The sequence below is a fragment of the Cannabis sativa genome, chromosome 1 (genome assembly GCF_029168945.1).
Source record: "Cannabis sativa cultivar Pink pepper isolate KNU-18-1 chromosome 1, ASM2916894v1, whole genome shotgun sequence".
NCBI classification, from domain to species: Eukaryota; Viridiplantae; Streptophyta; class Magnoliopsida; order Rosales; family Cannabaceae; genus Cannabis; species Cannabis sativa.
This window is the reverse complement of record NC_083601.1, coordinates 27,061,461-27,086,342: the sequence shown is the minus strand read 5'-3', so window position 1 is coordinate 27,086,342 and position 24,882 is coordinate 27,061,461. Positions and strand designations below refer to the sequence as shown.

General features: G+C 33.8%; 3 protein-coding genes across 4 annotated transcripts; all 3 read right to left on the bottom strand.

Annotated features, from left to right (window-relative positions):
- Nucleotides 1-1,020: 1,020 nt before the first annotated feature.
- On the bottom strand, nt 1,021-5,662 carry LOC115705693 (uncharacterized). Its single transcript, XM_030633096.2, has 6 exons — nt 5,004-5,662; nt 3,216-4,220; nt 2,091-3,122; nt 1,810-1,978; nt 1,573-1,730; nt 1,021-1,476 (listed from the first exon to the last, which is right to left on the bottom strand). Exons 1-6 carry the CDS (start codon nt 5,310-5,312, stop codon nt 1,234-1,236), a joined length of 2,916 nt encoding a protein of 971 aa, XP_030488956.2. The 5' UTR covers nt 5,313-5,662; the 3' UTR covers nt 1,021-1,233.
- Nucleotides 5,663-6,627: 965 nt separating this feature from the next.
- On the bottom strand, nt 6,628-9,529 carry LOC115708247 (uncharacterized). Its single transcript, XM_030636466.2, has 9 exons — nt 9,304-9,529; nt 9,131-9,203; nt 8,882-8,951; nt 8,557-8,638; nt 8,180-8,288; nt 7,639-7,727; nt 7,491-7,555; nt 7,304-7,382; nt 6,628-7,131 (listed from the first exon to the last, which is right to left on the bottom strand). Exons 1-9 carry the CDS (start codon nt 9,370-9,372, stop codon nt 6,961-6,963), a joined length of 807 nt encoding a protein of 268 aa, XP_030492326.2. The 5' UTR covers nt 9,373-9,529; the 3' UTR covers nt 6,628-6,960.
- A 2,048-nt stretch (nt 9,530-11,577) lies between these two features.
- LOC115706053 (homeobox-DDT domain protein RLT3) lies at nt 11,578-22,279 on the bottom strand. Of its 2 annotated transcripts, XR_009685264.1 has the most exons (19): nt 22,122-22,279; nt 21,644-21,737; nt 20,669-21,013; nt 20,033-20,091; nt 19,609-19,842; nt 19,395-19,463; nt 19,114-19,309; nt 18,759-18,859; nt 17,428-17,514; nt 17,166-17,297; nt 16,653-16,793; nt 16,014-16,136; nt 15,406-15,864; nt 14,662-15,075; nt 13,855-14,469; nt 12,887-12,991; nt 12,442-12,665; nt 11,885-12,068; nt 11,578-11,806 (listed from the first exon to the last, which is right to left on the bottom strand). XR_009685264.1 is itself a non-coding variant. In XM_030633567.2 (18 exons), the coding sequence occupies exons 2-17, from the start codon at nt 21,699-21,701 to the stop codon at nt 12,447-12,449; spliced, it is 3,357 nt and encodes a 1,118-aa protein (XP_030489427.2). In that variant the 5' UTR covers nt 21,702-21,737; nt 22,122-22,279; the 3' UTR covers nt 11,578-12,068; nt 12,442-12,446. The 2 variants fall into 2 exon arrangements, 1 of the variants encoding a protein (XP_030489427.2); XM_030633567.2 differs by having other exon boundaries at nt 11,578-12,068.
- Between the last annotated feature and the right edge of the window lie 2,603 nt (nt 22,280-24,882).

Here is a 24,882-nt window from a genome sequence, read left to right as displayed (position 1 = left end):
TTGTTGTTATTTTGATGTTATTTTCATGTTACTTCTATGTTGTTTTCTTGTTGATTTTATGTTATTTTTCGTGTTATTTTTTGAAAAACCGTAAAAATGTAAAAAAACATTCTTTGAACGTAAAAATGTAAATATTTTACAAAAAATGGTGTCTTATGTAATTATTCCTTATTTTTTTTTTTTGGTATTGTTTATTGTTTGTGTCACTTAAAATCTTGTTTAGAAATTTATTTTTAAGCATGTCTTAATGAATTCATGAAAAACAAGCAACTAGGTTAAGAATGATAATAGTAATTAAATAAAAAAATTCTTATAGAAGCCAACATATTTGGTCTAATTATTTTGCAAGCAAAATACTAAGAGATATTTCTCATAAAAAAAAAAAAAAAAAACCGAAAACAAGATATGTAAAAAGAATTTTGTCAATCTCTTTTAACATTTTAACTAGTCTTGTAATTAAATACCAAAAACATGTCTTGTATCTTATTCTGTATTAAATAATTTTACCTTGTAAAATTACAATAACTAATAATAAAACATTAACAAATAACCTATGTCCTTGATATTTATTTAAAAATTAAGAACAAAATAAACAAAATGCCTAAACTTTATAATTTTCTATTATATCATTTTTTTTTTTGGATAATGAAAATATTGTTTAGTGTTTGTTAGGAAAAAAAAAAAAAAAGTCGGGTCAGACCCAATTAAATTTCTGAGTTAATCGGGACGTGACGGGCCAGGACAACTGCTTGTCGAGTCGGGTCGGGTCAGTAGCGGGCCGGGGCAGACCCCGCCTCTTTTGCCATTCCTATAACTATCCAAGGAGGGCTTCGAACTGCAGACTTTATGGAAACAAATCACATAGGTATGATTCTAATACGAACACAATTAGGCAATCTGATTTCCTAGTTTGGGTGCATCAAGTCTAAATCATTTATTTTAAATACATACATATATATATATATTTATATAGAGGGAGAGGAGTAAATATACATATATATTTAATTTTTTTGAGAGTGGTGAAGAAATATAAATTGCATTCGTTCTCCACTGGTATAGACGAATTCAAAACAAGTTCTTGATCAATGAATTGGATCGTTGTATATACAGTAAACTAATTGATAACCATGTATTACTATAATCACTACTTTGGTAGTAAAACAAAAAGACCTGTACAGTAACAAGGATGGAGAGGAGATGAGATGGTCCTTTGGAGCAAAAACCGAAACTGTCTTAGCTGATGGAAGGCAACATTGGATTCATGCCGAGTCCAGAGCCCCCAAAACTGCCAGGCTCAGCATGCTTCACCCTCCCAAAATAACGGATATGACGCAGAAGCCTAGCAAGGAAGGTGTTGTGGCAAATCGTTGAGCTATCGCACACAACCGCTACATGTTTTCGGGCCCTTGTTATGGCAACATTCATTCTCCTACTATCTCCAAGAAATCCAACAGCTCCTAGAGTGTTCGATCGTACCTTTTAAGTTATAGCAGCAAAATCAGCAAGTAATAAATACCACATGTTATGGTTCATTCATAGCATATAGCATTTCTTTTTAGGACTGGAATATACCATTGATATTATGACGGCATCAGCTTCCCGACCTTGGAAGCTATCAATGGTGGCAACTTCAACTCCTGCAGCCTCGGGATGTTCCTCTAGCCTGTCCCGCAAGAGCTGCACTTGAGCAACATAAGGAGATTGCACTGCAATAGCTGATGGCCTAACACCTGTATGGTAACCAATACCATATTATAAGTGACTGCATAAAAATATCACTAATGTGGTAGATGAAGTGGTTAAACTAACCAGAATATATCAAAGAAAAGACATGTTGCACAACAATGTCTGCTTCCCCTTGGTTGTACAATGAGCCTGTGCCTGCTGGGTCTAAATGCTCCTCGCAGCCCATTGATAAACTTCCATATGGCATTCTCGTGTCCAGCAAGAGAAGTGGGCATAGTGTTACCCAAGTAGGCTTAAACAGTGAATTCAAAACCAGTCAGTATGAGTGAACTCATAAACCACAGTTTCTGAAAGAAATGGAAAATGAACAGAGAAATAACGAGTGGGCTGGGCTGCTGTGATACCTTGACAAATGCAGAATCTACCAAAAGATGAGAAGAGACAGCTGGAGAGGACTTGAGCAAACCTTCATACATTTCTTTGGACGCCCAACTGGCTATTGCATCATTCATCCGATGTTGTGTCGTTAGCATGGTGGTAAGAAGGCCTCCGTGTAAACTAGCAGCTCTCTCCAGTAGAGATACTCCTAGGCCGCTTTCTAATGCTTTTCTAGATAGAATGACAGGAGCAAGCTGACACTGGTCACCAGCAAGAATGCAACGCTTTCCTTGCTGTATTGGAATCCAGCAAGCAGGTTCGATTGCTTGCCCTGCTTCGTCTATAACAACAAGATCAAAGGTATCTAGCTTTCGAACCAAAGGGTCGGCTGCTCCTGTGTTAGTGGCAAGAACGACTTGAGCACTGGATAGTACTTCCCTAACAGCTTCTTTTTCCTTCTTTTTCAACGTTTTCGCAAGCTGCTTTAGAAGTTGGCGAATGCCAGCGGCTAATGAGTCATCCTTCAAACACTGCCTCAGGTCTTTTCTAAGATCCGCCCTTTTCCTGTCAAACTCATCTCGAAAATCGGCGAGCTTAGAATTGACAATTTCTGCCAGAGACTTTGATGCTACAGTTGGAGATATACGAGCTGGATTGCCAACCCGGACAATATTCAAACCGATACGTGAAAGTTTATCAACCATGTTGTCAACAGCTGCATTTGTAGGTGCTGTAACAAGCACTCTTTCACCTTGTTGAACTGCAAGTGCTATCAATTCCTTCAGCAAAACTGTCTTTCCAGTACCGGGAGGCCCTTGGATTACCAATACAGGTCGCTTCTTATTTAAACCTAAGCCAAGTGCTCTTCGTTGAGCCTCATCAAGAGTCCCATTTATCGATTCTTCACTCAATTCTTGTTCACCCCAATCCACAACTTGATTTTCCTCCAACCATGCCATATCTTCTTTGTCTCCAAATAGTGTAGCTATAACTGCAAGTGAAGGATTTTTCTTTCTTAAACCATTCTTCTGAAGCAGCATAAGGGCTTCACAATTGCGCTGTAAATGAAAACAGCAAAGGCACACTCATCACTCGTGAAAAGAAGAATCAAATATAAAATGGTCGGCAAAATTTAATAGTAAGAGTCACACCTCGTATGTGAGCACATCAGCCAAGCCAGGAATGCGATCAATGCGAACGTTCTTCCCAAAGAGTTTGGAAAAGGTAGGATCTCCATGACGAGATTCGAGAGCAATACTAATGGTACAGCCATCTTCCCCAAGGTTGTTGACAAAACCTTGCATGCAAGAGGTTGCACCTGCGCCCCTACTATCACAGCTTCTCACGCAGACCATGTCACCGGGAGACAGAGTTGTGGGCGGTAACTTGTGATTTCCTTCAGCCTTGAACAGCACCAAATGCATTCCACCAAGTCCAATGGATGTGCTGACCGCATTCAGGTTGCAAATTGTATCACAGAGTTCTTGCTGAGCTTGTCCATGGCTGACCAAGAACTCAATTGGTCGGGTGGAATCAGAGGTGACATCCGGTGTAGGAACTGCATCCAACTCCTCCTGCGTGAACTCTAACTCAGAATCTCTCTCTATGCGAAGAAGCTCAGACATGCGGTTGGAGAACTCGTCAATCCTGTCCTGAATGGCCTTGGCTTTCTCCATATCCATCCCCAACACGCTCTGGCCACTCTTCTTTGGTAGTTGCCCTGCTGCCTTTCGAGCCACTGCCCTGTGCTGCGTAGAGCCAGCCAGCTCCTTGAGCATCTTCCACGAGCGAGTTTCACGCCAGTCTGATACCAACGATTTTCGTTGAAGATCTTGAAGAACATCACGGAGTTCCCTTTGGAAATGGTCGAACAGAGTGGGATAGTGGGTGCATGCCTTCAGGCAGACAGCTTCCAAGCCCAGAGGTATTGGGATGGCGTTCAGGTAAGGTTGTGCCTGAATTACAAAGGTGAGGCCAGGTCCCATTTGTTGTTGGATCTCAGAGAAATCGCCATTGTCATTACCAACCTCAGCAGAGGCAAAATCGGCAGCCATAGCCCTCATTCCCTGTGTAATCCATTTCACCACTTTCTTCCCAAGGTCCCTGCGGCCAAGAGGATCCGCATTTGAATTGGTATTAAGTTGCTGTTTTGATGCCTGCAATCATCATCAGAAAAAGGAAACTGAAATGAAGTTTGTACTGAAGCCGTTACAAAAGTAGGTTGATGTTTCTTACACATTAATCCAAATGTGCTAAACTAAGCTGCTCTCATAAGCTGACATAACTATGGTGTCACCAGAAAGATACATTTTCACGATAATATAGTCAAAAATGGTTACTTTGAAAATGATTTTTCTCGTTTATCATATGATGAATATGTCTCTCTCTCAAGCGCAACTAAATTACGAACAGGAAACCGAAGTGACATTTGATCAGTTAAATACAATATCAATCCATTCTGCTAACATATACAACTAAATCAAAACTAGAATTTAGAATGAAATGTGGTGGGAAGATTTGAAAGCTTAGAGCTGGGTGTATTGACCCAATCAGGATAAATCTCCAACTACGAAAGATTTGTCTACTTGTGCACATTGCTTACTAACCCAATCAATTGAATCCTTCTTTGTTTGATTAGAACTTTTGACAGCATTCTGAAGCAGTTAATTGACACCAAAAATTTTCTTCACTATACTAATTGCGAAGCTTCCCAAGTTGTAAAATTCTAGCAAAGGTTCATCTTTCTCATAAAACCAAAGCACAAACAAATAAAGAAATAAACAACGAACAAGTTCTCACACTACCAAAGCCATTAAAACAAAAACTCATCTGAGTCCTAACAACCAGTACAGCATTAACCATTTTTCCCATCACGATTGGAAGAGCTACAACTAAAAATTACACAAAACAACAGTTTAATTAAGCAAAAGATAACTGACCTGGTCCACCTGATTAGTCTTTCTGGGTTGGTAGTCAACTTTTTTAGTGGGAGTATCAAGCCCTAAGGTTTTGGGTTTGGGTTTGGGTTTAGGACTAGATCGAGTCGTACGAGTTTTCTTCTTGATAGGCTGAGAAGCACGAGCACCCTGAGAACAAGAGAGAAGCAGACGGTGATGTGGTTGTTGGAATCTAAAAGTGGTGGTTGTGTTAATGTGAGAAGAACTGATCCTGAAACCGCAAATGGATTCCAATGAAGACGGCCACAGCGACGGCGTCTTCGCCGTCGCCGTCGCCGCTGCGATTTCCATTCAGTCAGTACTCCTACAATAACTGTTTATATACAAACAAATATATATATATATCTTATTTAAAATAAGCTCATCATCGCCATTAACGAATCCTCTATAAAAATCTTCTCAGCTTAAATATATATATAGGTACCAAATATGTTGGGAGGGTTTGAAAGAGAGAATATTTTAGTTTTAATTAATAAAAAAAAGGAACCACTAAAAAATGATGAATAGGAGAGAGAGAGAGAGAAAAAGATCTAGTGAAAGAAGGTTATTGGTTGAAAATGGTTACGTGGAGGATTTTGGTATTGAATATGAGAAGGCCGACGTGTGCTCTTACTGTTCTATCCTTTCTTCACTTTTATTTTTCTTCTTCTTTCTCTTCTTATTGGTTAATATCTTCTTGCTCGTGTCCTTTCCTTACCCACACACCATTTCTTTTTTCTTTCTTTATAATATAATAATATGAATAAAGAAAGAAATATCGTGTGAACGGAGGTGTTCTGTCTTGTCTGTTCCTTCTCAAGAGATCGTTATAAACAGTTAATTAGGGTTTTCCTTTTCTAGCTACCAAGAGTTTTTTTCCCCAAACGGCAACTTAGTTAAGCTAGTGCCATATATAAAAATTGCACTAATAAACAATTATGTTTAGTTAAGATTGTCTTTTTAAAATAAAATAGTGAAACATGGTTAGACATACAGGTAGAATCTTGAAAATTACTAAACAATTCCACAGCTCTTTTTTAAGAATTTTCTCTATTTTGATTGAGTTATTTTATCATGGAGACGATTGGTAATTTCTGACTGATTGTACATACATGGGCAGTGTCACAAATATTTTAAAGAGAGCAATTTAGTTTGCAATTCAACTTAAAAATTTTATTGAGTAATATTGTTCCATTTGAGTTTTTGTGCTTCTACAAGACAAGACAATGAAAACAAGACAATAAATGAGAGAGATATAGAACATAGAAAAAAAAAACCATATAAACTCAAATTTCCCTAGCATATTCTAAAGGAAAATCCAATAGTTTGAGAATTTTTTTTATATATAATTTATAAAAAGTATATATCTATATATATAGAAATGTAAGACCTGAAAAATAAAAGCGACATCGTTCAACAGCATTTTGCATTGGGGAAGTACACAATTCATGGTAGCTCGAGAGCTGTTCTTGGAATTGTATGCTTTCAAATGAGAAGTCAAAAAAAAAAAGTATGAGTGACTGAGGACTAAGGGGGCAGAGGCAGTGGTCCAAACCAAACTTCACAAAAAGCTCAAAAGCTTTGTAGCATAGGAAACTTTTTAGGTTGCACTGCCAAATCATATCAATGTTCACAACTACTCACTATTTGACATTTTAACTGCTCAAAACAATAATTCTACAATTAAGTCTTGTTTGGTACATAAACCTCATTAGTGCAAAAATAGCCTTGGCTCATAACATTTAAATTGAAGAATAAATCCCTACAAAATAAAAAACAAAACAAAACAAAACGGAGAAAATTACAATTTATGCCAATGTGGTTTTCGGTTTCAGCAAGTTCTTGTTCAGTTTTTCCTTGTTCTTCTTCCTTCCCCCGTCATGAAATTTTGCAATTGATTGCGCTTTGATTCTTTAAGATAAAGGTTGATTTTTCAGTTAAACGGGATAAACTATCAAGACTATAGGGAAGTTGGAGCAGGGCCAGCATTCAGATCATCTCCCAGTTTCCTTTTCTTTTTTGGTCTTCGTTTGTTCTGTTTTTCTTTGAGTCTTATCTGATCTTTGGCCAATTTTTCCCATATTTTTTTGTTATTCTGATAGAGCACCATTGCGGCACGAGCATCTTGTATCTAAAACAGTATTAAGAATCACACAACAGATTTGTATCATTCTACAAGTTTCATTGATTCAAGGAATGGCATTGATCTATGTTAACCAAGGTAGTAATAATGTTCTTATTTAATTAGTGGAATATAATGATCAGGCAGAAAAGTAGTGTAAGCCTAAGTTCAAAACACTAACCGGGCAATGCTCCCCGTTTTGGATTTCCACATTAAGAAATTCAGCTGCAAGATGCCGAAGTGCCCTGCTGCTCCCCTCTCTGCTCAACAAACCCCACACGTATATTAGCCGATGTTGTAGTAAAGGTGAAGAGCAACAAATTTCAACTTTCAATTGCAAAAGTATAAATAGGAGAGGCATAATTTACCTTAGAAATGGTGGATACTCTGATGTATCTCGTACGTCCTTCTTGGGATGACTTAGTAGCAATGCCTATCCAACAAAAATTCTCATATTAATGGTTCCAATCCACGTATATATTTCTCTAAAGCATAGTAAAATCCAGAACTAGATACCTTAAGATCATTGCGCAAGGCATGGCCCACGAGAATCCTTCCTTTAGTCAACTCAGCCACTTTATTCTGAACTGTGCGAAAATCTTTTGCTGAAAGATAAAATCAAAGCATGAACAAGGCACACCTTAAATATGAATACAATTTAAAGATAAATTGGTTTGTAAATCTACAAATTCCAACCACAAAACCAATTTTAACAACCAAATCATTATTATCAAAAATCAATCATGGAATTGTGACAAAATTTAAAATGGTGAAAGATAAGTTAAAGAAAAAAAGTGGGAAATGGGCTTATACATGATAATAGTAGTAGCCCTTATCATTACTATGATTCCTTTTGTTATGTTTTTAATTTTCAACTTATCCAATTATATTGTATTATTATAGAGAAACTGTTTGCTACAGATGATAGTCAAAACTTTCCAGAAGTCCCATTGAGCATTCAACTTTAACAAGCAGTCAATATGCTAGCTGAAAGCGAACACAAAATAAAAGTATGATTTCTAAATAGCAAGCTGGATAGAAATTTGACAAAATTAACCTTTTCTCAGGTCTTGGGGTCGGATGCCACTAATTTGAGTCCGAAAATCAACAACCCGCTCTATTGGCCGAACAAACTCATCATAGATAACATTTCCCCACTGATTGACCTGGCATGGAAGCAACACTAGTCAGAGACAGGAAAGTAAACAAAATGCTTTGCTAAATAATTTGACATTTAAGAATACGCTGTCTCACACAATAAGACAGTAACATAACATGTACATTCCAACTAGTTTAGTCTTATACTGCAAAAGGGAAAAACTAAACAATCCTCTAATATGTTACTAAGATACCAACACAGGACTTTCAAGTTCAAGTATCAAAATCAAAGAGTCTAGTATACAATGAGCAGGAGGTGCCGAAAAACAAACTGACCAGAGTAGCTCTCCCAAGAGCGCTTTTGTTTCCTTGACCAACGCCAACCATTTCACAATCCATGGCTATGGCATCTGTTACACTGTCAAAAATATTATAAGATCAGCTTTTCAGAAGCATGACATTTTCTTTTTTTCCCTTCGAAAGAAGAGAGTCCAAGCTAAAAACAGGATTACTATAAATGAGAGTGTTTCAATAGTTGCTCCACACATTTTCTAGTATTGTAAACTACATATTTCCCAATACCAAACTAAGATATTCATATACAAATATATATAATATAAATATTTCACAACAACTAGACAAACCATTACAGTAGAATTACCTAAAATCATCATTAACAGGAGTAAGAGGATTGACTGAAATTTGGGAATCTGACCTCTCCTTTCGCTTCCCTGAAAAATAAAAAACAATCAATTCATCAAAACAAAGAAAATAATCAATTAAACTGTTAACCCCATTGACCCCAATACCCAGAAAACAATTTTTCTTAAAGTGAAACAATAGCTAATAAAGCAAGTTACAAAAAAGTAGTCATAATAACAAATTGAGTAAAGAAACATTTTTTAGGTACCTAATATGCGAGTCTCCGATTCTTCTGTGTCATCAGATTGTTTTGAAGGTTTTGAGCCATGGCTAGGCAGTGTCTGTAAAAAAAAAAAAAAATTAAAATTAAGAAGAAGGTTATGAAGTGACATATTATATGATATATAAGGTTTGTATAGAGTAGAACTTATAAGAAAGCACCTTTAGAAGATTAGCCCAGTTGGGGTTGAGCGGTGGCTTATTGGACTTTCTTCTGGGTTGAGTACCCATCTTCTTCCGATTCCGAGTGGCGTAGCGACTTCCCAAGTCTCAGTCACCACCAAAAACAACGAAGGAGAACGAACGAGACTAGTTGAATACCGTACCGCTCTAGTGACACGACCCCGTTTCTATGGGTTCTTTTGTGTTTCTATATTTTTATTTTATTTTATTACTAGGTTAAGTTAAACAACAATAGTACTTTACTACCTCATTTTATTTTTATTTTTCATTTTTATTTGGCTAATTAGTAATTTTTCTCTGAACTTTGACATGTAGTAAATCGTGCTCTCTGAACTTTTTTAGTTGTTAAAAATTCCCTCCGAACTATTGAGATTGTTAAATTTAAAGACTTTTGTCTAATTTCATTCCATTTTACTGTTTCAGTGATTGTTTATGTACTAAATCATGCTCTTCAGACTTTGATATCTACCAAATCATGTCCCTCAAACTTTGATATGTACTAAATCATGCATCTTGAACTTTCATCCATATTAGAATCTTTTTATTAAAATTAGACAAAAGCTTAAATTTAACAATCTTAATAGTTTAGGGGGAATTTTTAACGACAAAAAAAGTTCAGGAGCAAGATTTAGTACATGTGAAAGTTCAGGGAGAAAAATTACTAATTAGCCTTTTTATTTTATCAACAAAAACCCAATTTCCCTTTCGAGAAAGAAAGAAAAAGACTGTATTAATGGAAAACTAAAACTTAAATAATGATAACAAAAGATAATCAAAATTTAAGTTGCAAACTAAAAATTCATTTAAAATTTCAAATGAGTTATATTTAGTCTCTCTTTCTCTTTGATAAAATGTAGGAAAATTTACATACCACTTTATATTATAAATAATTACTTTGTTATATATATTTTAATATATCCAATTTATAATACTTTATAACAAGAATAATAAATATTTATAATTTAATTACCACATTATTAATTAGGTAATTATACTAATTACCACATCCAATAGATTTGGACCAACCGATCCAATCCAATTATTTATTGGATATTGAATTTTTTTTCATCCGATCCAATCCAGTTGAATTGAGTCATCCGATCCAATCCAATGGATGTATTGGATTGGATCGGTTCCAACCATTAGATGCATTGACAGATTTTTTATTGGATTGGATTGGATCCATCCAATTCATTTTAGCTACCATTTAAGTTAATTTCATTAAAAAGAAATATATATATAACTATAATTTAAAAGTATAATAATCCAACATATATAATAAACATTAGTTTAGTCCAACATAATTCTCATGATCTCATAATAAAACTGTTAAAAAATAAAATTTATTCAATACGTATTGACAATTTTATTAGCGTTTAGGAAGATGAGAATTATTATTTTAAATTTAAGAATTTTTTTCTTTAATCTCATGTGTTAAATGTATATTAAATTAATTAATATATATTTTTAAATAAAATTCATTAAATATATAAAATTATAAACGTATTTTAAAAATATATAAATAGAATTGGATAACCATTGGATTGGATGATAATTGGATCGATTTGGTCGGTTATCCATTGAATCGGATGTTCGATCCAACAACCGATCCGATCAGATTGGATTTTCAAATTTTACATCCGATTCGATCCAATTATAATTGAATATCCGTAACTATTAGATCGATCGGTTGTAATTGAATTGCATACCTTTATGCACTATTATATTAGTATCTTATTTTTCTTCCACTAATAAAATTAAGATTGTTATATATTATAACTACTTGTGAGAATCCAATAGGAATATTAGTTAGATACTATTTAGTATTTAGTACTCTTCTTTATTTTGTATTACATATTAACTTTATTTCTAATACAATTAATTAAATAGTTTATTTTTATTAAGGAGCACTACTAATCTTCAAAATTATTTACTTTGATATTATTTAGTATTCTATTTTTTATTTTGTTACCATATATATTTTGGTGCTATGAGTTAAATGGATATAATTTGTTGTTATTACTTATATGTACAAGAATATAATTTATCTAATTTAATTTTAATGATATATTAGAATCTCACATACATAATAAGTTATCTAATTTGATTATATTATTTTTTAACTCACATATTTGTCATTACTTTTATTAATAATATGTAAAGTCCCCTTTGTTTTTTCTTTTTGTTAAGCCAAGCCATACTCCTCAGATATGCCTAACTGCCATAGTTTAAATCAATTCACAAGACAAGAAAGCAGAAACCAAATGTAACATTTCAAATGTTGATGATCCAATCCCAACAACACCAATTTGCAATATAGAACAAACTGTTTTTTTTTAATGGTAAAAATAAGAAATATAATATAAGTAAATACATTATATTTATTTTGAAATTGAGAAGGTGAGATGTGCTGAAAATGAAATCGACAAAGCTCAGAAACCTTTTTCTTCCTTTAGACTGTACACTGGACAAAATTTATTTCCTACATACACAGAATGTATGTAATATGAGCTCAGACAGACATTAAATCTGATCAGAGCTCGCAAAAGAGTAAACTTACCCAAAGAAAAGGAGGGCTGTTGATAAATGCCATAAAATAGTCATTTTAAGTGTCCTAAATTCTGTACATCTAAACCACTCAATAGCTTGATTCTTCTTGGATTTCAAAAGCCGGACGTTTTCCTAACACAAAATAGAGTAAGCTCCTGTCCTCCACGGCTGACTGTGGATTCAAAGCTTCATACCTACATGAGATCATTACACAAGGTAGATTCAGACCATGATTATCTTACTTCTAACACATAAGAAAGCATTTCAGGTTGAGAACTAATGTTAAGATAATAAACATTTTTGTTCTGATAATAATGGACATTTTTGTTCTATTATTTAACAAGTCTTCAAAAGATATTTTCACATGATATATCTAAACCGAATCCTAGTTTATAAGGGCAGATCTTTAGCTGATCATCCAAAAAACGAACCGCTAATCATCAAGGAAGACAGTTATAAGGGCAGACAACTAAAAAGTATTTGAGCAAGATAGCAGAAACACTCCCAAGCGAGCAATAAGTCTATGATTCATACTAGAGATAGTATCACTGAACCAATAGACAATACCTTTTCTATTGACAATTTCTTCTTCCTATTTTTCCGGAATGACCTCTTTCCAAGTACGGACTAACTAAGGCATCTAATTTCGACAACCAGAGTGCAACTGCAGATGTGGTTTGTGGCAATGTTGTAAAGCATGCAATCAATTCTTCACCATCATAAGAACCTGGTAAAACATTGCATTGACTCAACCAGCTTTCATTGATGGCACCGATAAAATCTGTGAGAACCTGCAAGATGAGAATAAAAAGAATAAAAATGTGCAGCTTAAAAACTAGAAATTTTCAAACAGACCTTATTAACTCATGCATACTGAGTGATTCTGAAAGAAAAAAGCATGCATACTGAGAAAGCTTTTCATCAAAGTGTTTGTGTTATGAAAATATATTCAAATCAAATTTTCTATGCGGAAAAAACATAACAATGAATAGATAAACTAAAGGGTTGTGACCTGCATAAGCTCTTGCAAAGATGAGGTGCGTCTGAGTCGTTTGACCCATAACTTGTGAGCAGATTTTGTCCAAGCACCAATTAAAGCGTCTTCTGGCATAACAGACTGCACAAATGAATGGGGAAGAAGAAACAATTATTCTTTTTCTTTTGAATGGATCCTCGCCTTACCTACTCATGAGAGAGTTGAACCTCAGACTTTATGGGGTTAAACTACAAGCCTAACTTCTACCCCACTTGGGTTTACGTAAGGTGACAATTATTCTCAAAACATTAAAATAAAAAAAAGTATGCCCAACCCACCCCCATTAAATGATAATATTTTAAGGAACATAGGCAAAAAGCATGAAATCCATATAGAACTAACACAAGTCATTTCCTATCATGAACCCAATCACTACTATTCCAATGATACCATCCAGTTTTCGTAATGTATATCTCTATTGGGCATCGTGTTAGTGATGTCCAAGCTTCGCTTCTATATAAGCTATAAGCAAAATTAAGTTTCACTTGTTGCTAGAATTGAGCAATTTTCCCATACAATGGCAAAAAAATAAAAAATAAAATAAAAAAAACCATTGACAAACATTTCCAAAGAAAGTCGCGAAAAGCTCTAGTGAGAAATCACTGGACATCATCACGGCTTTAAAAAAATCATATAATAAGGCCAAGGCTATAATGATTAAGGACTTAAAAAAATGAAAAATTAAAGGTGTTCTGATAGAACTGTAAATTCTTTGCCAGGATGTAATGAAAAATATGATATTATTACAACAAATCACAAAGTTTTGCAAGCACCTCTCTACTTCATAAGCAACCTTGCATAAAAATGGAAATATTAATTTCTATAGGCCAAATCAAACGAGGGTCATGATGAACTGGCACATTGTACCATCCACAACTTAACCCCATATAAAAAAAATACATGACAGAGCATATAAAAAGCAAAATAAGAGATGAGATCTCTACCTCAATTGCATAAATTGCAGCTTTAAGTGACTGGAGCTGCGATGAGAGGACTTTTGGAAAGACATCAGTAACTTCATCATCCCTACATGTAGCTAAATGGATAGCGTATCTCTCTTCTTGATCAAAATCAACTTCAAATGTGGTATGGCATACTCTGCAGTGCTTCTCGTCTCTCCAAAATAGATCATGACAGCATTCACATCTAGTAAGTGAATCAAAATATGACCTTTTACCATGTTTTACAGCATTAAGACACAAGTAGAATTCACTCCAGGTCCATGAATCAAATGCTTGAAGACGGATCCACTTTTGTTTTTGTTCTTCTCCCTTATTTCCAACTTCAATAACTATGGCCCCAGATGAAGGCAAAGAATCACACATGACATCAGTCAAGGTCAGATTGTTATCTACATCAGATAATGGAGAATAACTGTCTTCCCGGATGATAGTCAGGTCAGATTGATCAAAATGTGTCAAATGTCCACTCCCATTACTATTTACCATTCTACTAGACATTGTTTCACACAGACATGCTTGCCGTTTTTCTAAAGATTCAATGAGTAGAGCCTCTCGTTTACCTCTGTCATCCAAAACTTCTAACAAGGCACACAAAGCCTGCACTTGATAGCCATATGAAGAGATACAAAAATTATTGATCAATTACATTAATCCATGTAGATACAACCATGAAAGATTTCAAATATGTAAATATGTGTGAATCTATAAAATCAATTTTATTTTTTTGTATGTGTGTGGATGGGAAAATGAAGCCACACACACACGAGAAAAAAGAGCTAGAAATATCACCTCTTTTGTGTCAATCACCTCCCAATGACCATCCTTAAAAGATTCGAAATAAATCCTCCTATGGCCTGGATCATTTGCATTACAGGGGCCTAAGAATAGCCAGTATCTATTGTACCTACGATCGGACCCCAAAAATACAGACTGCATTGGATGTAGACCAACCCACACTTCTGTATGTTTTGCAACATTTTCCTTATAAGAGGGTCTCTCGCAAAGCTTTGAGATTGATGAAAATGAATCTATTGCATGACAGTTCCAGTATGCATAAGCTTCTTTTATGCCCTGTAATTGTCCAAGATGTCCCCAAGATGAACCAAGCAGGTTTTGATGCTTAGCTGATGACCTCTTAATCTTTGCTCCCGAAGTAGAATGGTAGGTGCTAGGAACACATTCAGCAATAGTTTCTGGAGGTTCCTGTTTTCAATTATATATAAAAAAATAAAAAAAGGGAAAAGTGATAATTGGTTTCCTGCCTGAGCCACTGCTTATTCAAAATGATGGAGAGAAATAGTACAAATCAGCTGTTTTTCCTCCATCCGCTAGTAATGGCTAAGCTGATTTAAAATTATGAGTCCAATTTGAGAACTAATTAATTTAAAGAACTTAACCAAAACAATCCTACTCGGATAATTGGAAGACCTACGAAGCAACTAAGTTTTCATTGCCAAATTACTTTTAATCATAATTCATAACAATCATTGCATGTTATTCGTGGGATAACGATGCAAGAAGATAAATGATTACCTCCATTCTGATGCTGGATCCTGCACGAAGCAGATCAATTAAAGCTACCATGACATTCAACTTTTCTTCAATGCTTAGATCTGAATATTCACTTTCCATCAGTCCTAATAGCCATGACTCACCAGGATGGCTCTCATCAATTTCAGTGTAATTGTTTGATAAGCCATTTTGATTTTTCGGTTTGTTCAATTTCATCACTTCTATAAGAGTGGAATCTTCTGCATCACATCTTGAGTCTTCATCACTACTATATGCATCACTCTCACTGCAGCCATCATCAACTGCTCCAGAGTCTTCGGTATCTGACTGAAGTTCCTCTACCTTCTTAAGGATAGAGTTTATCCGTAGACGATATGTACTCGGTGAGATCTTTTCAAATAAAGTTATGTCACTTGATAACATTGAACATATTAAACACTCCAATTCCTCAGTAGTGGTGGCCAATTTTAAATCGACAATCTTCAAGACAAAACAAAATCCGTTGCTGATATAAGTTGAATGTTTTCGTATTTAATATAATTGATTAAAGATGAATGGCGGAGAAAGAGCATGTTCACTTTGCTTTTATCTTCCTCCCAAGAAAAAAAGTTGGCATTTGAGTAACTTACTCGAAAAGACTTTGCCATGTCAGAAACTTTCAATCCACTGTTTCCTTGTTCAAGCAAAATTTGAAATAATACACCCTTCAAAGTGCCAGGATGTAGACCGGACTTCACCATAAGATGCACTTCCTATGAAAACATGGGCTGATATTATGTAGATGAAAAAAGAGTACAAAATTTGTAGAAGATAATAGTTCTCATCGTAGGATTAAACCGATTCCTATGTAAATCAGGAAAAGATATAAACCTTCAAAATCATTACATCAAGTACTCATAGAACCACCTAATATACTTGGAACTTATTAGAAGTTAGAACTAGAAAATCAAACCATTCGATGAAATAATGAAACCTTGCAGTGAGGATTATTGTTGACATAAATCTATTAAACATTGTAGGATTAACTGATTCTAAAGCAGTTACTTAACTGGATAATAGTTATGTTTCCCAAGTATTAGGTTCGCATTTATGAAGCAAAAAAGCAGTAAATACCATCTAATGCAATGCTATATCAATTTTAACAGACGCCATGCTTGTTTGGCAGAAAAATTATTCAAGCTTGAAAAATATTAATATAATTATGCATTTAGTCTACTAGATCCAATGTGAAGCTTTATCAGTGCCACTATCATTAAATGTTTGAATACCTTATCAAAGGTTTCCCTTCGAATGGAACTTTGTTTAGCACCAAAACCAGATGCAACCAATATTTGTCGCAGTATCTCTGTCCAGGTTAGAGGATTTAATGATCTCCCCCAAAACTCCAAGGAAAAATCTTGATTTTCCACCTGCAATATTATTAATCAAGAAGCCAAAACATTGAATACTTCCATTTGGTATTATCAATAAACAATAAACTTGCATGTGGTTGTAGGCATAGCCTAATCATTGCTATTATATTTTTCACAAAAATGAGGTCCCATATTCGAATTCCCAATCAAAATAATAATCATGCATGAATATTTCATATGAGGACTTTTGCAACAGACCACATCTTTCAGAGTGTAGAGCTATTCTGCCACTGGAGAGAACTTGAACAAATATAAATATATTTGGATTTTAAATAGCACTAAGCTTGCAATGTCACAGCCTAAAGCTCACTTCTACAGTTTATAAACCCCATGTGAGGATGTTTTTTTCCTTTTTTTTTTTTAACTTACCATGTGAAGCAATGCAAGATAGTTGCAAGATTTACTCTGATGACGCAAAGATTCATTGTTGAGCTCCAGTTCAATGTCTGATAAAAGATGCTTCAATAGGGCCATATGAATTTTCCCAAGTAACAAGGAATCCTGAAAGGCGTTTCAGAGAACATATTATATCAACCGAAAGAACTCAAATCGAAGGAGGTAAGATCAAAAAGAGAAAACAAAATGTTACAGGCGGATGGAAAGCAAAGTTGCATTAAAGATGGAATGAAACCTTGTCATGAAATGCTTGAGCAAACTCATCAAGGGTGAATGGGCAAACATCAACGACAAGAGAATAAGTATAGAGGAAATGGAAAACCTGCCAGCAAAAGTCAACACATTTTTTAGCATTAATGCCAATGATAGATAATTGTCTCAACTAAATGTCCCAATGCATTGCCATTTCAAAACACAGAAAGAAGAGAAACAGCTGGGTGGACGCCAGCATTTCAAAAGAGAGAAAACAAAAAGGGTGACACATTTTCTATAAGCCAGGAACAGTGTTATTGACAAATAACATACAAATGGTTCCAGAAAAATACACTTTAAACAACTTTAGTGATTTCATGATCAAGCAACTCAATTAGAAACGAAATGAATAGATGGAATCTTTAGTAAGTAGCAGTAACTTAGGAGAGAGTTAAGCATGTTTTTTCTTATAAGAATCAAACGCAAAGAGAAATTCAACCTTTAACCAAACCCGGTTAAGAATTGTTGTTTCCTAACAAGAAAAGACAAAATGGACAGGGTTAAGTGAGTCTACAAACATATAATGGAAGAGGCACAGAGCATCAGATATGCACGAACTGTTCTCTACTGAAATGCAGGCCAGTTCAGTTGTTATGGGGTAGAAAAATCCTACACATAAGGCCTGAATGTAATCAAGTTAAGTGATATTATATGCTTGAAGCAGCCTTTACAAACCAAAAGCTGCTACACAGCCTATAGATAGCTTGGAAGTTTTAATCACATCTACTTTATAGATTATCAGGGGCAACAAAACAAAAGAATGATTAGCCTAATGAAAAACGAGAGATTAGTAACTACAAACATTTAAAGAGAACAAAATTATTACAAGATTCTCTATTCACAAATAGACATAATTGATTAATTTTTCAAAAGGTTTTTATCAATTTAAGCCATGTTGAACCACCAGTAGTTAAATATACAAGAGTATTTTTTTTTTTTTTTTGAAAATGAAATATCAACTTCATTGAAATGATTAGCATTCAGAATACAAGAGGGAGATTAATTCCTCCCATGTTGAACCAGTAGTTAAATATACAAGAGTATTTAATACACATACTTAGTGACAATAAAATAAAAGAACAATCTACAAAATCAAACAGAGCCAAACTATCAGAATGATAATAAAATGCTATAAACAAATACAGAATCTTTCTTCACGAGCATATTGGTAATAATAAAGACATCAAAAAGAGAGAGAGAGAGAGAGAGAGAGAGAGAGAGAGAGAGAGAGAGAGAGAGAGAGAGGGAGAGAGAAAGAGAGGACATGGACTTCATTAAATAGGGTAACAGTAAACATCTTAGGCATATTTGCACCTTAAAAAACTTTTTGACAATCTCTGGAGATGAATCCCAAGGTTGCATACTGAAAGGCTGCTTCATCTTGACAGAATTTGGTGGAAAATTTGCCAACAGATCTGACAGATGAAAACAAATTCTACTTAAATATTTTATAATCATTAATTCGAGAATAAAAAGTAAAAAGATGGGTGAATATGTATCACACAACTGAACTCCAGCTTTAAGTGGAAAGTATCATTTAAACTCAAGACCACTCTGCTAAAATACAATTGTAAGCAACTGCTCATGCCAAAAGAATTAAAGATTAAACTTTTAAAATAAGTGGACAAGCTTCTGATTAAGTAGTTCCCTGAAAAACTGATCCAAATACCTTGATGTCCAGTAGTAGAATGACCAGAACACCGCGGTCTATTTGATACTGCTTGTAATTCTCTGCTCTCCAACTCTTCATCATCCACGAGCATTGAAATCTGATTTAAACTTTCTTGAGAATGTCCTCCCTCCAAAGCAAGTTCACATTTTGTTTTGCCCGTCGGCTTCTGATTTGCATCTTTGTAAGATTTCACCTGGAATGTAACAACATGTTATGTATAGAATATCTAAGAGATTGTGAACGCACAGATCGCATTTCTATAACAAATAGGTACTTACCTCTCTTCTTTTAACAAAATGTTTCTTCTTCTTCTTCTCTTGTAATTTGTCCCTTAGCCTTCCCTGTATCTAAATAAGCAACCAACCTTTCAGCCTACCAGTAAACTTTTTTCAAATTAAAATTCAAATAAATTTTGAAAATATTCAATCCATAAACCCTCAATCAAGCTTATAAGGAAATAGAAAAGTATGCAACACCGTCTAAATGACTTACAGTAAGAATTTTTTGGTTTTTTGGTTTTCTAGCTTGAATGTGTGGATTTCGTGCAACAGATTTTGAAATTGATGGTCCAGTTTCTTCATTGGTAAAATCGATGCTGGTAGGATAATCTCCAGCATGAGGATTAATTACCCGCCATGCTGTCATTAAACCTTTACCCATACCATGCTTCTTTGATGGTGCATTCTTGCCACTACAAATCGTATTTATGAAAGCATGCTTGGAAACCTAATTGAGATCATACTGTTAGTTAAAAAATTGGAAAATGGTGCCAAGTAAAGGAAGAAGAAAGAAGCCCGTATGAATATCAAAGGTTCAAGAAAGAGGTTCATTTACTCCCAACAGAAAATATGTGGCCTAAGCCAAATATAAAAAATAACTAAAAGAAGAAGCTTTTCTAAAATTTCGTTTCAGGTACCTTCGTCCTTTTAGCCGCTCTCTGGCTCTCTTTGCAAGAAGAATAACAAATTTCGGAATCTAAGAGAAGTAGAGAACAGCAACAAAAAATCAAGAAGTGTGTGAAAACACATCCAAAATCTAAAGTCATAATGAAAAACAAAGTAAAAAGAGCAGATTGGCAGAAAAAGAACACAGCAATAAGAATAATCATTAAACCACATAAAGACGTGGACTAAAAAATTATCCAGGAAAATACTCTCACTGTAATACTATTCACAAGCAGACTGGTTTTTATTACAGTACAGCTGTCAAACAACACATTCTATAGATATAAAAAACGGATACAAAGCCAAAATGTTTAAGGCAAGAACTAGACAAGTAGCAAGTAGCTAAGCACCAGTAAACAATACATTAATAAAGTTTTTTAAACAGAGGCTCAAATGCTCAAAGAAAGACCATCAACAATAATTAATGCTAAGATGAAGAAGGATTTAGACAAGCTAAGTTTATAAAACCTTCAATACACATTCAAAAGCCCTAGTAATTTTTTGATTTGAGTAAGCTCACAGAACAAAAGAAAATCACATTTCCAAACATTAGGACGAAAGCCTTAAATTATAATTCTATAAAGTAGTGAATCAATCCTACTGCGTACCTTTGCAATGGAGAAGGTCTCCTGAAGAAGGAGAATCAAATTCCACACCAAGAGGAGGACCATCCTTCCGAAAGACCCTTCTGAGAATGTAGTCTGGGGTAAACAAATCCTGGGAAATTATGTTCTTAGTAGTAGATGCCTTTTGGCGTTTGGAAGATAAAGAACGTGCAACCACCTTTCTAGCAGCATGTTTCTCCTTTGAAGTTGAATTTGATGATATAGTTATTACATTTTCTCTTTTCTCCTTTCTTCTTTTCTCAACAAACCAACACTGAATCTGCTTGGAAGTCAATCCGGCAGTAGCGGCATAGTTTTCAATGTCCATTTGTGTAGGATATTTGTTTTCTGACTCAGTAATCATAATATTAGATACTCCAACCATTCGGGGTAAACATCAAAATAGATTCTTGTGGCATAAGCTTAAATAAGTGTATACGAACCATATAATGTCTTCTAAACTACAGATCATTGTTATGTAAGCTATTGCACAAAAAACAGAGGTTCAATGAGTGCTTTTCGGTTTTGGCAATCCTCTATACCTCTTGTCCTTTTAGGCTTCATATCGTTGTTTTCTTAATTATTGTCAAACAAGTTACATTCGTTCCTTTAAAATTAATAATAAAAATAAAATATAATTATCATTTTGAAAGAAGAAAAAAATAAGGCTTGTAGTGGGGGTTTAATTGCAAAGGAAGGAGAGAAATATAAGAGCAACAGAAAATATATGAAATGTCTACTGTTGCTTCACAACAACATATCATGGGTTTTTGGAATAATTGGGCTTCCGGTATGTATTGTTCAGCTTTTTGTTGAGCATGAAGTTGTAAGTATAGCATATAGGTTGGGTAATTGAGCTTCCTCTTGGATAGCATAACTTCAAAATTGGTTCTATTTGTATTCAATACTTTATTTCTTTCTTAATTTTTTTTTTTTTAAGAAAAAAAGAGAGATAGAGAAAGAGGTTACGCTTGTTACCTAAGTACATGGTGTCAAGACCTTCAAGTTGTACAGGTGTTTTCCTCTTAATCTCCATGATTTTTCCCTTGTGGGTATTTTCCGCTTCCGGTATCTGCAACTCCCAATAAAAAATAAATAAATAAACCTTCATTTCCTCATGTAATTGCACTAAAACTTCAGTATCTAGAAGTATAGAAAGAAGGAAATCATTTCTCTTACTTTCTTTCTTTTCCATTCGGTTTGAAAACGAAAAGTATATATACATAAAGTAATGGATTAACATCAACGAATGTTAAATTTTCAATCAAGTGCAAATTATTCAATTATATTCTGAATTAAGCCCAAAACCACTTGGAGTAGCGAAAACAAAGAAAGCCATAAGAATTTTGCAGAAAATAGAAGAAGAGCGAGGGAAATGAAAAGAGAAAAACAAAAACAAAGTAAGTTTGGGTTGGGTTGGTCTACAGATTGGAGAGAATAGAATTGAGAAACTTACACAGAGAGTCTCTCTGTCTGGGTCGGTGTCTCAGTGAGATGCCATGGAAGACGTGAGGTTGATTGAGGATGAGCTCGAGAGGAAAAGCAGAGCAGTGAAGTGAGAAGGGTTTAGAGGCATGTGAAGATAAATTATCAACACGTAGGGTTTTGGGTGTGGGTTTTACCATAAAATTATTTTTAATTTTTATTACAAAATTAAATAAATATCTACATATCTTTTTCTCCTCATTTACGTGCCACTGCCACCAAAATATTTTCTTTTCTTTTTTAATATCTGTTAATTCCATATTTTTAGACATTATATAAGAAAAGAAATAGTAAATATTTACTCTCTTATTTATTTATTTTAAAAGTATTTACTCTCTTATTTAAAAAAGAATTAATAATAACAGATTAAAATTAAATCATATTTCACAAGGTGCTACACCTACAGAAAAAAAGGGAAAACAAAAATTATTGTCATAAATTTAAATATATATATAAGTTAGGAAACTAATGTTGTCGAAATATAATTTAAAATATAATATTTTGATATGTGTATTATAAATAAAATAATAATATTAAAATTAGATATATAATTTTGGGTGATTCTACCGTACACCCCTTTAAAAGGATGTACTGATGTACCGTCTACTTGTTTTGGCATCTAGAAAAAAAATTTAGTCTATTTTTTTTTTCATATTCATGTACGTTATAGCTATTTAAGATATCCTACAAAATTTTGAGAAATTCGGAATAATTTACAATATAGAAAATAATGTGCAAATAGTTTATTTTACATGCGTATAAAATAAAATAGTCACTCGTGCAACACACTGCTTAAACGTAATTTTTGGCATGTTAAACTTTTCCAAATTTTTAAAAATTTTGCAGGATTTCTTTAATAAGTATAATTTACACGACCATGAGAAAAAATTTGACTAAAAAATTATTTCGAATACTAAAACAGATAGAGATGTATCGGTGTATCTCTTTTAAGAGGGTGCATTATAGAATTTCCCTATAATTTTTAATTTTTAAGATATATAAAAAGATGTCGATTTTGTGTCAAATATTAAAAATTGTTGAACTAGAAAAGAAATTATATATGTTTTCCTAATAAAATAATAATAATAATAATAAAAGAATAACCTTTTTGAATTTAATAAAATGAAATTGTGATTGATGATATAGTTATTTTTAAAAGATTATTTAGATTTTTTTTTCTTTAATAACAAGAAATAATTTATCTAATATTATAAAAGTTTTTACATTTTGTTTTGTGGTGTCGGTGAAATGTCATCTCTCAAAAGTGAATTTAGTACGAAAACTGTAAAAAAAGACATCACAACATTATATATTTTTAAAATTAAAAAATAAGAAATTTATATAAAAATATTAGTGATAGAATATTTCTATACCTTAAAGAATATGTAAAGAGATTTATATAAAAGAGTATTAAACTTAATAAATTATGTAAATGTGAAGTTTATACCTTAAATTATAATGATAAAAAAATGAGGTCATGATCCGTATGTTTAATTATTTCTATAATGAAATTTTTATTTGTCTTACTGTTTTATTAAGGGAAATTTGAATTTATATCCATGTTTTATACTTAAATTAATTTTTTAAACTAATACTTATATCTATTGAAAAAGTGGGATCACTTTTCCCTATACCCTAAAATACCCCTCTCATTATTTTCAACCCTCTCTTTCTTCCTCTTTTCTCTGTCAAAGAAAGCCTCCCAACCGTATGCACACTGAAAACCCAACCCGTGAGGCTAGATCGCACCACCCAAAACTCGACACCACCCACGGTGAACCACCGCACCCAGCCACCGCACCCAGCCCGACCCAGCCCCACTCTCTCGGACCGCCCAAAAGTCGCACCCCGAAAGCCTTCCTCTCTCTGAAATCGCAGAAAAAAAAAAATTGCTCCGTCCGATGGTCGGACCATGGGGTCCGACCAATCGGACCCATGGTCCGACCATCGGACCTGGGTCTCTCTTCCTCTCTCTGAAAACGCAAAAAAAAAAAAAAAAAAAAAAAAAAATTGCTCCGTATAAATGAAAGTTTATTAGGGTTTTATAAATTATTTAGTGGATTTTAATTAATGGTATAAGTGATATCAAATAACATTATTATAGAATTAATGTTAAAAATTCGTAGGTTTGGATAAATTCGTAGGATTAAAAATTGTTTTACTAAAACGATCATATCTGGAGTTCTAGAGCTCGGATTGAGGTGATTTCAGTGGCGTTGGAAAGATAATTCAAAGATCTATCAATTATGTAGAAATAAATTTATCGTAATTTTAACTTTATTGGGATCAAAATTAGGTTACAAAGTGACGACCTGTTAAGTTTAGTATAGAAACTTTTAAAATTTAAATTTAAAACTTATATCTAACAAATAAGATTTTTATTTAATTATTCTATTTAGAGTTAAATTAGCATCAGATTATAGGGGTTATTTTATTATTTTCTTTTATAGATTTAATTAGATTATAAAACCTAAATCTATCGCATTCTTGATACGTAATATGCAGAGTCTCTAACCCTAAGAAAAATAAAACTCAATCTCAATCTCTTTCTTTCAGCCTGAACACAATTCTTAGAGAAGACACTCATAAAATCCTATATCCTACAAGTTATTCATCTCGCTATCTATCAAAGATTTATAATTTTCCTTCTTGTTTCGTTCTCTTCGCCAAACAACACTCATGATTTTCATCAACATAAGATTGAGATCATCATCACCATTTTAATAATTTGA